This window comes from Emys orbicularis, chromosome 24, assembly GCF_028017835.1.
Source record: "Emys orbicularis isolate rEmyOrb1 chromosome 24, rEmyOrb1.hap1, whole genome shotgun sequence".
NCBI classification, from domain to species: Eukaryota; Metazoa; Chordata; order Testudines; family Emydidae; genus Emys; species Emys orbicularis.
Genome location: NC_088706.1, coordinates 5,197,604 through 5,210,264, shown reverse-complemented (window position 1 = coordinate 5,210,264; position 12,661 = coordinate 5,197,604). Strand labels below are relative to the sequence as shown.

The window sequence follows — 12,661 nt, the reverse complement described above, 5'->3', positions numbered from 1 at the left end:
ACTCACGACGTTTGGATGTCGGTGGGGTCACCACGGACCTCTGGAGCTCCCTGTTGTAGCTGAGTAGCCTCCTAGAGGTCTCTGCGCTGCACTGGCAGTGGTGGTGCGGTGGCAGCCATGTGACGGCCGCCGTCACCAGGTTAACGCTGACCTAGCTGCAGTGTAACTGACTTGCCTGCTGTATCCCCGTCCGTCCCCTCTGCAGAGCTTCGCAGAGGAGACCCTGAGGACCTTGTGCCTGGCCAGCAAGGAGGTGAAGGAGGAGGACTACGCTGAGTGGAGCAAGAAGCACCATGAGGCCAGCGTCTTGCTGCAGGACCGTGCCCAAGAGCTGGACAAGGTGTACGAGGAGATCGAGCAGGATCTCCAGGTAGGATCAGGCTCTCCAAGGGCCAGGAACTCAGTGGGGGCCCGGTAAGGGTGGGAGGAGGCAGGATTCGGGGCTGGCTTGGCGTGGCTGTTGCAGAGTCTTATCCCTGGTGTGACTCCATGGGTCTTGATGGTGTCACAGTTTGCCAGCATAGGGCTTAGGGAGAAAGGCCTCCCCTGCTCGCTGTTGACCTGCGCGGCCCACCTGGAGGAGGGAGAGGGCTGCTTGGTCTCCGTGGCCCTCTGCCCACAGCGAGGCCAGTTGTCATGGCTGTTTTTTGTGATGTGGGCATCTCCCCACTGGAGACTGGGCTGAGAATCCACCAACTCATTTCACGTAGGGGCCACCGAACAGCCATCATCTGGGAATGGCTTTTGGTCACTCCCCCCCTGGGCTGGAGTCTGCAGGACGCGGCAAGCAGAATTGTGATGGAGAGATCATTTGTGGGTGGGTGGGTGTAGACCAGGGAGCAAGCCCCACCCCTGGATCCTGGTCCCCTTCCCATCTTGCCCCACCTCGCTCCATCCTGCATGCACAGACCATTAAACCCTCCCACGCTCCTCCTTCTCCAGCTCCTCGGAGCCACGGCCATTGAGGATAAGTTGCAAGACGGGGTCCCTGAGACCATCCAGCTGCTAAAAAAGGGGAACATTAAAGTGTGGGTGCTGACTGGAGATAAACAAGGTACGATCCATGTGGAACCTCAGAGCCGGACTAGAACCATCTGTTCTTGCCTGGGGCAGGATCCTCCCCCGCAAGGGCCCCCACTTCCCTGAATTTCTTCTGCGTTGCTGGGCTCTTTCTGGGACAATAACATGTAGCACTTTCCACGGGTCTCTCTCATTTTACAGAGGGGGAAACTGAGGCAGAGGGAGCAACCTGCCCAAGGTCACCCAGCAAGAGCAGGACGAGAACCTGTCTCCTGCTGGCCATGCAAGTGGGAGCTGCCCAGCCATGCTGGGAGCTGCATAGCTCGTGCTAGGAGTGAGTGGGGGCAGTGCTGGGATATTCCCCTGCTGCCGGGGGACCCCTGTTGTAGCAGCAGCTTGGTGACTTGTGCATTGCAGAGACAGCGGTGAACATCGGCTTCTCCTGCCGGCTGCTCTCGGACGACATGCAGATCCTGGAGGAGAAGGAGATCTGGTGAGTGGCTTCCCGTCCCCTCCCAACGCCTGTCTGATAGAGCAGCAGGCGGGAGATGAAGCGCTAACGAGCCACACTCAGAGCCATGCTAGTGCGTCTGCAGCCTCTGTCTGGTTATTGCAGCCCTGGGCTCCTCCCAGCACCCGCCCAGCTCTGCCAGTGCCCCTCAGTCCTGACCCGCAGCCCCCTGCTAGCCCAGCCTTGGGCTCCCTGCCAACTCCAGAGCTCTGCCAATACCCCACAGGGCCCTGCTATTCCAGCACTGGGCCCCCTGCCAACTCCAGAGCTCTGCGATGCCCCTCACTCCCAACCCGCAGTGCCCTGCTAGCCCAGCCCTGGGGTCCCCCCCTCCCAGCTCTGCGATGCCCCTCACTCCCGACCTGCAGCCCCTGCTCTCCCAGCACTTGGCTCCCCACCACTCCACAGCTCTGCCAGTGCTTCTGACTCCCAACCTGTAGCCCCCCTGGAGACTAAAGCCCACTATTCCCCTGCAGAACATGAGCAGGAAAAGCAGCCACAGGGCTCCTACCCCATGACCCCCAACCGCCCCTTCCCCAGGGGCTAGGAGTTCAGTCTGCACGGCCTGTTCGGGGCAGGGCTGCGAGCCAGCCAGGGGGCTGATTCTGGAGACGTGGGCATCGTGCCCACTAGGAACTGCAGCCGTCGCCTGCCTTCCCACAGGGGAGCACTTCAGACGCCGACGTCCGCCCTGGAGGGGGAAGGTGAAGTCCCAGCTCGGGGAGACAGACCCCGGCTGGCTCCGCCGGCGCTCGTGTGCGAAGCTTAGAGGCGTCGCTGCAGTGGTGGGAGGGGCTCGCCGGCCAAGGACGATCCCGTCCCCGGGTAATACCTGGGGTGGCTGGTCTCTTCTGCAGCTCGGGCCATCCTGGGTGCCCCGGTACAGTCACAGCTAGCGTGGGTTTCACCTCCAGCCCCGGCGTAGGCATAGAAGGTTCTGCAGCCTATGCCCACGTTCCATCCCCTCCCTGCCCCTTTCTTGCACAGTGAGATGCTGGAAGCCTCTTGGGTGAGCACCAACAACCTGGGCAGCAGCGGGGAACGCCTCTGCAGGTTCCAGCAGCGCGCGGGGGTCTCGCGCCAGGGGAAGATGGCCTTAGTCGTCACCGGGGACTTCCTGGTAGGTGATGCTTTGCCGCTCCCTCCCCTTCGCTGCGCAGTGCCAGATGGACCGTAGTTATCTCACTGGAGTCCAGCAGAGAGCAAAGCAGGGGGTAAAAACAGCCTAAGCGAAGCCAGGGGGAGATCGAACCCAGGAACCCAACCCCAAGTGCCCGGCGTGGATTCTGGGGTGGGGCCCATGGCGAACACAAGGTTATTGCGTCATTTCTACAAAGCCTCCCCTTCCCAAATGATCCCAGGATCCACCCACCTGCCACTGAAATGCAGCCCCCTCTGGGGCGCAGAGCGGCAGCTGTTTAGCAACGCACAGCAACGCCAGCCAACAGTTCAGGGCTGGAAGTGAAGATGGGTCTGGCCCCACCGGGCACCGCAGGGGGAATGGAAGGAAGCCGAATGTAGTTATAGTTACTAAACATTTATATGACGGTAGCACCAAGCGGTTCCAGTCAGGTTCCGCATTGTGCTGGTGATGCTCCGAACACACAAGAAGACGTGGGTCCTGGCCCTGCTTTAAGAAGAGCGGAGGGGTGGGGCTGGGGAAGAGGGAGGCCAATCTAACTCATGTTTATAGACACTAGCCATTTAAAAAACTAGATAAATAAAGTAAGTGTCCAGCAGCCTCTCCAACCACGCGCCCCTGGCAGATTTCTCCTCGGCAGCAGGGGAGAGGGGGTCTTGAAGGGACATTTAAAGGAGGTGCTGGCAGTGGCTTGAGGATTGGACACGTTGTGCTTCCTATCGTGCCTCCAGTCTGAGGGTCTCAAAACGCTTGGTGAATGAGGGGGAGAATTTGCAAAGTGCCCAAGGGGTTTAGGAGCACAGATCCCAGTGTACGTCGGTGGGCCTCATGCTGCTAAATCGCGGGGGCACTTTGGAAAATCTAGCCCGTCAGTTTTATGGTGGGCAATTCTTACCCTGTTTTAGAGGGGGAAACCGAGGCAGGGAAGCGACTCTCCGGAGGTTGCGGAAAGACTCGGTGTCGCAGCTGAGAATAGAACCCAGGAGTCCTAACTCTCGGTCCTTAGCCTGAACCTCATAATCATCCTCCCCCTTCCCCACCAGTCAAGTGGGGTGTGGCTCGGGCACAGGGCTAGCACCCCTCGCCCCTGGGGAGCCGCTGGTCTGAGGCCATCTCACGTGTCTCTGCTTTGTCCTCAGGAGAAAGTCCTGGGCACTGGAGAAAAGGTGAAGAGGAAGGAAGGTTTCTGGGCGCGGCTGGCCTGCTGCAAGGCTCAGACGCAGCTGGTGGCAGACAGCTCAGTGGAGGAGGCCTTTGTAGACCTGGCCACCAGCTGCCAGGCCGTGATCTGCTGCAGGGTCACCCCCAAGCAGAAAGCCCTGGTAGTGCAGCTGGTGAAGAGGCACCGGAGCGCCATCACGCTGGCCATCGGGGACGGAGCCAACGACGTGAACATGATCAAGAGTGAGGCCTCAAGCTGGGGGGTCGGGGGTTGGGTGAGCTCAGGGAGCCCTGCGAGCTCAGCACGGACACCTCCTCCATGCAGGCTCCTCCCCTCTCCAGCTCCCTGTATAGCACCCCTCCCACGCATCATCAGCCGGGCTTCACCCTGTAGCCTTCTGCACCCCAGCACAGGCCACTGTCACTCGAGCGAGAGGAGTGACTCTGTCAGCTGGTAGCAGTAGTAGGCTGTTCTCCTCTAGTGGCCCAGCCACTTTGCCAGTAGGTTACAGCCACAGGATGAATCCATGGTGGCCCTGGGGTTCCCCTTTCGTTGCTGATTGGTCCAGAGCTCACCTGCAGGGCCTAGGTCTCAGGGCAGACACAGGTCAGTCGGAGCAATTTAACCCAACCCCACGGGACCGGGGCTGATTTCCCCTGCCCGGTGACACCTGAGGCCCTTCAGCCCTGCCTCTCTCTCTCTTTCTCTCCAGCGGCTGACATTGGGGTTGGCATCAGCGGGCAGGAGGGGATGCAGGCTGTCCAGTGCAGCGACTACGCCCTGGCCCAGTTCTGCTACCTGCAGCGCCTGCTGCTCGTGCACGGCCGCTGGTCCTACCTGCGCATCTGCAAGTTCCTCCGCTACTTCTTCTACAAGACCTTCGCCGGCATGATGGTGCAGATCTGGTTCGCTTTCTACAGCGGCTTCACGGCCCAGGTCAGGTGGCAGCCCTGGCTGTGCTCGGAGGGTGCGGTCGTGTCATGCACCCTCTCTCCCCCTCCTACCCTTTGCCACCCCAGCCAGCCCTTTCCCTCTCCTCACAGAAGGGTGGGATGTCATGCCATGGCTGAGGCTGGCATCAGTAGCACCTGCTAGAGGGTGGACACATATCCTTTGTCTCTGTCCTGGTAATGTGCCCCTTTCTGGTACCCGGGGGCAACAGCTCAGCAGTGAAAAATCCCCCGGGGGTGAAAGCTCCCCTGAATCCATTCCAGGTGGGCACAGAAATTCAGGCCAGGTTGTGCCCAGGGCCCTGCGTGGCCCTGGAGTTTGATGTAGCATCCACCATCTGCTACAGAATTGTCCACTAGGAATCTCAGCTTCCACTGGAAAACAATCAGGCCAAAGTTTGCAAAAGTGACTCCTGATCTTTGGGTGCCCAGGTTGGGACGCTGCAGAGGGTCCTGATTTTCAGCAAGTGCTGGGCACCCGCGCTCTGGAAATCAGGCTCCTTTGAGGGGGTCTCAGGTTGGGCCCCCAAAACCACAAGTCCCTTTGAAAACCTTGAGCTAAATTTCTAGCTCTTATGGTCATGAAGAAAACCTCCCAAACATGAACTAAGGGCCCGTTGATGCAGTGAGGCCTGCAGGGAGTCTAAAACAATAGCTCGGAGAAGGGAGAGCTGCCCCATTCATCTCAACGGGTGCGTTATCTCTGAAACCTAGTGATGACCATTTATGTACCAACATTCTTAATCCTGATCCAGCAAAAGTGCTAATCCCACAAAGCCAAACAACGTCTCACGCCTTCCCAGAGGCGAAACCCACCGCCTTTCCCAGTGACAACTTCTACCAACCACTTCTGCCTTTGAGTCCAACATCCTGCGGCAAATTGAAAATTACATTTTTAGGAGCAGGATAAAGTAAATGCAGACCAATCTCAGATCATACAACCCCGGGGCCTCTGTCTGCACTGTCTCGTCAATTTCATAGTTAATCCTCCATTTTTGTAGATGTGTCAGAAGCTAGTGCACAGCCTCCATTCTGCTACAGATTCGCAGGCACTTTGGGTTTCATCCAGAGTCCACTGGGACTTGGTACTGATTGCAATGAACACTGGATCAGACTTTTAGATCCCTCTGGCTGTGGGGCCCATGAGACTCTGCTTATGTCCCTCTTGTTGTCTGGTCAAAGCACCGATGCGCTGCTGCTCTCCTGGGTTTGTTCTGATTGCTTTCTCCCGTCTCTCCCCCTTTAGCCTTTGTACGAGGGCTGGTTCCTTGCGCTCTACAATGTGTTCTACACCGCCTACCCCGTGCTCTCCATGGGACTGATGGAACAGGTAGCGTTTTCCACTTCGCTGCACGCTGCCAGGGACAGCCCTGCAGCCGGGCTGTGGGGTGGGAGGCCTTGATTCAGTCCAGCCATTCTGTGTGAATACGTGTGTTTGCCACAGCGTAGCGCGGATTGTGAGCTGGCTGCTCAGCCGTGGGAAATCAGAGTTCAGTGGAGCTCCACGGGTTTACATCGGGTGGGGATCTGGCCCTCAGCCTGCCCACACTTGACTGTGTTCAATCACATGAAATACCCCAACAGTCTTGCACATTATGCCTGCTAGCACTCTGCCCTGCCTACCCAGCCACAACGGCCTCTGCATGTGTATCCCAGAGAGCCCAGCTCAACTCCCAGCTGCAGTGCACTCTGGGATTGGCATCCTAGGATATCCCGGGGACACCAGGGGAATCATGGGATCCAGCTCCCATAATCCCTCCTTTCCTGGGAATCGGCGGTAGTTCCCCAGTGTGTATCTCACAGAAAGCTGCAGGGGTGACCCTCGCTGTCTCTGGTTTAAATAGCAAACACTGGTGGCAATGTTACTCTTGTTTTAAACGTATACACAGCTTTCCACCACGGATGGATTAGTCCCTGCTAAAGGTGACCTGCAAAGGATATGGCTGATACTGGCTTAGTGCCCTTTGCTGGCTTACAAACAAAGACTGACATTTTTTGTCCCTAATTTTTTTTCCTGCTTGTTTTTACGTTCTGACAGCACCAGGTTTACAATGGGGCCAGGCCTACACGCAGAAGGGGCCCCGGCACCCAGACCGTGGCCCCACCCCCCTGCTCCGCCCCGTGACTCCGTCCCTGTTTGGCCTCTTTCCCCCGAGGCCCCGCCCATGCTCTGCCCAAGGCCCCGCCCCCACTAGGCCTCTTCCCCCTGAGGCCCTGCCCGCCCCTCACTCCTCTCTCCCCTGCTCCCTTTGCAAGCAGCAGGCAGGACCTCGGGGGGAAAGGCCGAGCAGGGAGGGGGCCTCCAGGCAGAGCGCAGGCAGAGAGGGAGGGAGGGGCCACAGGCTGGGCACCGGGGCCCACAAAAGATTATTCCAGCCCTATATTCTGATGTCAGGTGTTGCCTCCCCTGTTTTTCCTGAGATGCTCTGCAGCTGCATGGGAATCTTGCAGGGCATGACAGGATAAGAGCTGAGGAAACTAACCCCGGTTGATGAGGGAAGGGAATTGTGGTCAGAAGGCGAGATTTCCAAAAGCCCTCAGTGCCTTCCTAAATCCACTCTCATTGACGTCAGTGGGAGTCTGAAAATCGCACCTGGATGGGTTAACACACTTTGCTTTTGGTTGATACTTTCTTTAACTCAAACACCTAACAAGCTATTGGGAGGAAAGTGCTCCATGGTAAAGATGCAGCACCTCCTGCTCCTTCAGTTAAGGGCCAAGAAAACTCCCCATCCCCATTTCTGGGTCTTCCTATGAGACCGCCAGCAAAAGCAGAAATTTCCTAAAGTAAAAAGCCAGGCAGAAACTCCCCACCTTGTTTTGAAAAGCACCTTGCAAGTCTCCTGACTGGCAATCTTAGAGAAGCAAAGCAGGGCACAAACCCAGATCTTTCCCTTTGTGGGTCACTTTTGAGGAGAACACAATCAACCTGGTTATGAACCCTCCAAGGAGAGGTCAGCCCCTTGCAGCATCTCTGGCTCGGTCTCTCCATCTTTCTTTCCTCCAAGATGCTCCATGGGACTTAGAACCCCAGAAGGGTCAGGGTGGAAGGGACCTCGAGAGGTCATCGAGTCCGGTCCCCCCGTGCTGAGGCGGGACCCTGTCTACCTTCAGGCCTGGCCGTGTCCCTTTTAAGTGTCCTTGATCAGATTGTGCCTGGTACTTCCATGCCTCTGAACTGCTCCCCACTAGGAAATGGTAGCAAGGGCTCACAGCACCCCGTTTGTGAGCAGGGGCTGCGCTCCATCTCCCCTGTGCCCCTCAGCCGGCTTCTCCTCCATCTTGTGTGTTCTAGGATCTAGACCTCGGCATTTTGAGCTCCTAGCTGTGTGTGAAGGCCACACACAGAGATTGGACGTGTCCCTGGCGCTGCAGCACCCCAAAATCTCATGCCCCCCGCCCAGCACACGTGGGTGGATGGCTGGCTCCCCCACCGGCCCCTCCCTAATATCTCTTCCACCCCTCCACCAAGCTCATGTGGGTTGGCTCCTTCTCACCCCAGGCTCATCAAGCGTGCGTGTAACATGGCTGGGTGGGTGGCCTCATTAACGTGGGTGGCATCTGCGTGTCAGAGACCCCCATCTCCCTTTCTTCTGGCTGCTCGGCAGGACGTGAGCGCGGAGCAGAGCCTGCAACTCCCCGAGCTCTACAAAGTGGGCCAGAGAGACGAGCTCTTCAACTACCGGGTCTTCTGCGTGACCCTCCTCCACGGCACCGTCACCTCCTTGGGGAGCTTCTTCATTGCCCTGTGGGCCTTCGAAGACAGGGTCGGCAGCAGGGTCGTCGGCGATTACCAGTCCTTCGCCATAACAGTGGCCACCTCGGCCTTCCTGTCTGTCATTGCTGAGGTGAGCCTCAGGCGCCCCTGCCCCATCTCGGAGCAAGGAGCCGGGGGGGGGGGGGGGGACACCCTCGAGGACAAAGGTAGCAGGGAAGAAGCGAATAAACTGGGCCTCATTAGGAGCAGCATCTCAGAAGATGTAGGAGCTTGAGCAGCACCATATGGGCTTCTGTTGAGGTTGTTGGCCTAAAAAGCCCCCCAAGTTTCCAGGCCTTGACACACGGGGACCAAACGGGTGTCGTTCCACCGGAGTCAAGGGTTGAAGCTGGCCTGGTCTGTTCTCACCATCCGTGGCTGGAAGGGTTCCCTGGAAACAGCCAATGGCCACGTGGGGGGAGGCGCTGCCGTCGGAAGGGAGGTTGGCTTGGCTTGGCATGAGCCGTCGCGGGGGGCTGGCGCGAGTTGGGGAAGGGGCCGGGGTGGGCGATGAAGAAGAGGCCGTTTTGCGGCTGTGAGGCGCCGGGTGAGGAAACTGCTTTGTAGGGCTGTTGGGAACCCGCAATTCTGGGCAAACAGTTCATTCTGGATCGGAGCAAAACACCACCATTTCCCACGGAATGAAAACCCGGAGAACATTTCTAGTCAGGGCCAGCGAAACGTTTCGTTCCAGGAACGGTCCAATGCTTGGGGTCGAGAAGGTACAGACGTGTCATTCCCACGTTACTGGTTCTCGTTCGTTTCAATGCTAGTGTATTAAATATAGGAATGTAGGGAGGGACCGTCTGCGGATTGATTCCAGGCCATGCCATTGCAGGAAGCCCAGCAAATAACCCCATTCACAAACATCGCCAGCTCCAGTTGTTTCCCCCCCCGCTCCTCTTAAAAGGCTGTTCCAGAACTTGCCTCTGATGGCTGGAAACCTTCTCATTTCTACCCTCAATGCATTCAAGTCCATAGACACGTCTACTGTTAAATGTAACACTAGAACTGAGGTTTCCCTGTACTCGAAAAGTAAAACTGAAGTGAGGAAGTTGAACCGTTGTGACCGGGGCAAAGGGAGACGTTTCGGCATTATTGAACTGAAACGAGAAAGTCGAAACAATCCCGTTAGGCTTTTCCCATCAGAAATGGCATTGAAATGACCGTGGGACGTTTTGATTTTGGTGAAACTGCGTTCCCTGGTGGGAAACTGCTCTGTCGAAACCCCTTTAAACCCCTTTGAGCCTCCCAGCCTAGGAGATGAGCCCGCGTTACATTAGGGGAAGTGTTGGAGATCTCCCCTGTTGGTTCCACCCCTGCCAGTGGGTGACACAAACACTTCCCAGCCATTGCTAGCCCTGGCCGCACTCCGCTAGCATCAGCAGTGTCAGGGGCCCTGTACAGACAAGCCCCTCTGGCGAGCACTGTGTTCTTAGGGAACATCTCCACTGGCACTGGAGGTGTAATTTCCAACTCCAGGAGCTCTGATTGAGCTAGTGCAGTGTGGTGCTGAGGCTGCCCGGGTGGCAGGAAGGGGTAACCGCCCCAGGACAAACCCCTCTGAGATGTGGGTCTAACTGGCATGGGGGTGGGGATGGTTCAAAGGGCTGATTGGATTTGGGTGCCCCCTTGCATTGACCTTTAGATCCAATCTCTGCTACCACCAACCGGACTGGCCCATTTGGCAACAGTGACTTTCTCAACGCTCAGCCGTGGCCTAACTGCTCCCCTGGCCATCAGCAGGAGAGTTAACAGGCCCAGAATTAGGCCAGAGATGAGTGCTGGGGCCAGTCCCCCCCTGCTGGGTCAGAGGCCTGGGAGAACTCTCCTAGGTTGAAGGCTATGCGAGCAGCTCTGGGGAGTGGAGGCTGCCGGTTCCTGGACTCAATCCCAGCGCTGGCTGCAGAGTCTAAAGGGTTAACAGGCTGCCGGTTCTGCTTCTTCCTGGACAGATCATCATGGACATTAAGTTCTGGACCATTCTGACCTTCCTGACCATCTCAGGCAGCCTGCTCTTCTTCTGCCTCTTCTCCTTCCTAACCCAAAATTTCCCGGCCTTCAGAGAAGCCCCGAGCGTCTTCCGCTTTCCAGGTCAGGTGCCCCCAGGGACCCCAGGGTGGAGGGGCTTGCATCTGGGGTCGCTCCCTCTCCCCACTCCCTCCCCATTTATCCTGAGCCCTCCTCTCTCGCCCCCCTGCTCAGCGGTGTCAGAAGCAGGAAGTCGGGGCCACGCTGACCCCTCCACGTCCTGGGGGTGTCGTGAGTGTTTGGAGATACCGAGCCCCTCCCGCCCCGTACAGCTTGGGGGATCTGAGTCATGATCCCATTGGCCTTGGGCAGAGCCCTAAATCCATGACTGATCCATTCCTGCGTAACCCTGCCGCCGCATGGGCCCATGGGCTGTGCTGGGAGAGCGGCGTACTGATGCCGTGGGAGCTGGGATGATGCATTGGACGCTGCAGTTGCCTCAGGGTGAGGTCTTGGACCTTCTATCCCCGCCGACTGGGCCCTGGGTATAGGTAGAGTCATTAGGGTGTTTCCCATGTCCTGTGCGACTTACCCTGGCCTGCGTCCTATTGACAGATGCCTCCCGGAACGCCCTGACTGACCCGTACGTCCTGTCCATCGTCCTGCTGTGCGTGGTGGTGAACACCATCCCCTCCCTCACCATCCGCCTGCTCCGCGTTATCACAGGCGCCGGCACCATTCAGGATGTAAGTGTGGCTCTGGGCGATGGGGTGGGAGACCAGCGTCTTTGAAGGCCCCTCCCTCGCAATCCAGGCCCTGGGCTATTCTCGAAGGGTCCGTTGCCATGCCGACCTGTTTGCCAGGCATGTCAGTATGTCTCTAGACTGGGTGTGGCTGGATTTATTAAAGGGGTTGGCCATTGCCGTGCATGCTGGGATAAGGACAATCCACTCTCATGCTTCAGGGCACTAGATGATCACCTTGGTGGTCAGGAAGAAATGAGCCAACCCACCACTGGCACATATGGCATGATACATTGACACAGGCTCCCCCGAAGTACCAGGTACTGGCCATGATTGGAGCCCAGATGCTGGGCTGGAGTCTGATCTCATTAGACATGTCCTACGGCATCTATGAAAGGGCCCTTTGGATTTCTGTATTGCCAGTGTGATGCCCTCTCATCCTTGGCAACAAGATCCTGTGTGTTCATTGGAGTTGAAATCTCCTGGCCTTTTCTCATTGCATTGTGGTGGGAATGGCCAAGCATCACCCGTTTACCCCCATTGTGAATGGGGGAGCAGGAATATACATTGCCCTCACCCCCTGCTTTCCCCTCCCGGCTGGGGGTAGGCCTGATGGCCTAGCAGCAAAGCCAGCTGAATCGGTGCCCCCCACAGGCTGAGCAGCGCTAGTGGGAGGCTGCTTCCCCCGGCTCTGCTCGCTGGCCAGCCTGCGCAGCAGGGAACCGGCTCTGCCCATGTGACAGAGGGGAACCTGAGAGCTGAAGAAACTCGTCCCAGGCCAGACAGGGAGGCTGGGGCAGACCCCAGATCTCTCGGACTGGTGCCTTCACCCCAGGGCCAACCTGCCTCTCTCAGCCCGCCTTCTCTCCCTTTGGGGGTGGTGACGTTTCTCTCCTTGGCCCCCCTGCAGAAGATTAGCTCCAGGGACATGCGGGTGGCGGAGAGCACCGTGGAGCTGAAGGCGCACTTCCGCAGGGGCTCCTTGCAGCGGCGCTCCAGCTACGCCTTCTCCCACAAGGAGGGCTACGCCGACCTCATTACCAGGGGCGCCAGCCTGCGGGTGAAGGACTCCAGGAACCGAGGCCCAGTGAATGCCGACAGCTACCAGAGCGTCCTGCTGCCCGCCAGGGAGGGCGCAGCTTCAAGCCCCAGTGTTTTCCTAAAGGAATACAATTAAAGGGATTTTATGTTTCACGCTGCTTTTGGACTTGGGAGACTGCTTCCCAGCTGGGTCTGGAGGCTGCGGACCGTGGGTGCTAGTCAGGCACTGAACTAGCTGCCCGGTTCCTTTAAGGGTCATTTTTTCTATTTTTTGACTGCCAGAGAAGTACTCCTTTGCCAACCTTTCTGCAGAGCAACAGTGACACCCGGTGGCTACTAGTGTTATTTGCAGGCGTGCATTATCT

The 12,661-nt window shown here is 57.8% G+C and overlaps 1 protein-coding gene across 1 annotated transcript in view; it reads left to right on the top strand.

Moving 5' to 3' along the window:
• The window catches only part of ATP8B3 (ATPase phospholipid transporting 8B3), a 39,716-nt gene extending 27,284 nt beyond the window's left edge, over positions 1 to 12,432 (top strand). Inside the window, exons 16-26 of the mRNA XM_065422325.1 lie at positions 206 to 370; positions 943 to 1,054; positions 1,438 to 1,513; positions 2,519 to 2,651; positions 3,812 to 4,076; positions 4,547 to 4,770; positions 6,031 to 6,114; positions 8,393 to 8,632; positions 10,497 to 10,635; positions 11,128 to 11,258; positions 12,166 to 12,432. Of these exons, the coding sequence (XP_065278397.1) occupies positions 206 to 370; positions 943 to 1,054; positions 1,438 to 1,513; positions 2,519 to 2,651; positions 3,812 to 4,076; positions 4,547 to 4,770; positions 6,031 to 6,114; positions 8,393 to 8,632; positions 10,497 to 10,635; positions 11,128 to 11,258; positions 12,166 to 12,432 (1,836 nt within the window). The remainder of the gene's footprint in view (positions 1 to 205; positions 371 to 942; positions 1,055 to 1,437; positions 1,514 to 2,518; positions 2,652 to 3,811; positions 4,077 to 4,546; positions 4,771 to 6,030; positions 6,115 to 8,392; positions 8,633 to 10,496; positions 10,636 to 11,127; positions 11,259 to 12,165) is intronic.
• Positions 12,433 to 12,661: the final 229 nt, after the last annotated feature.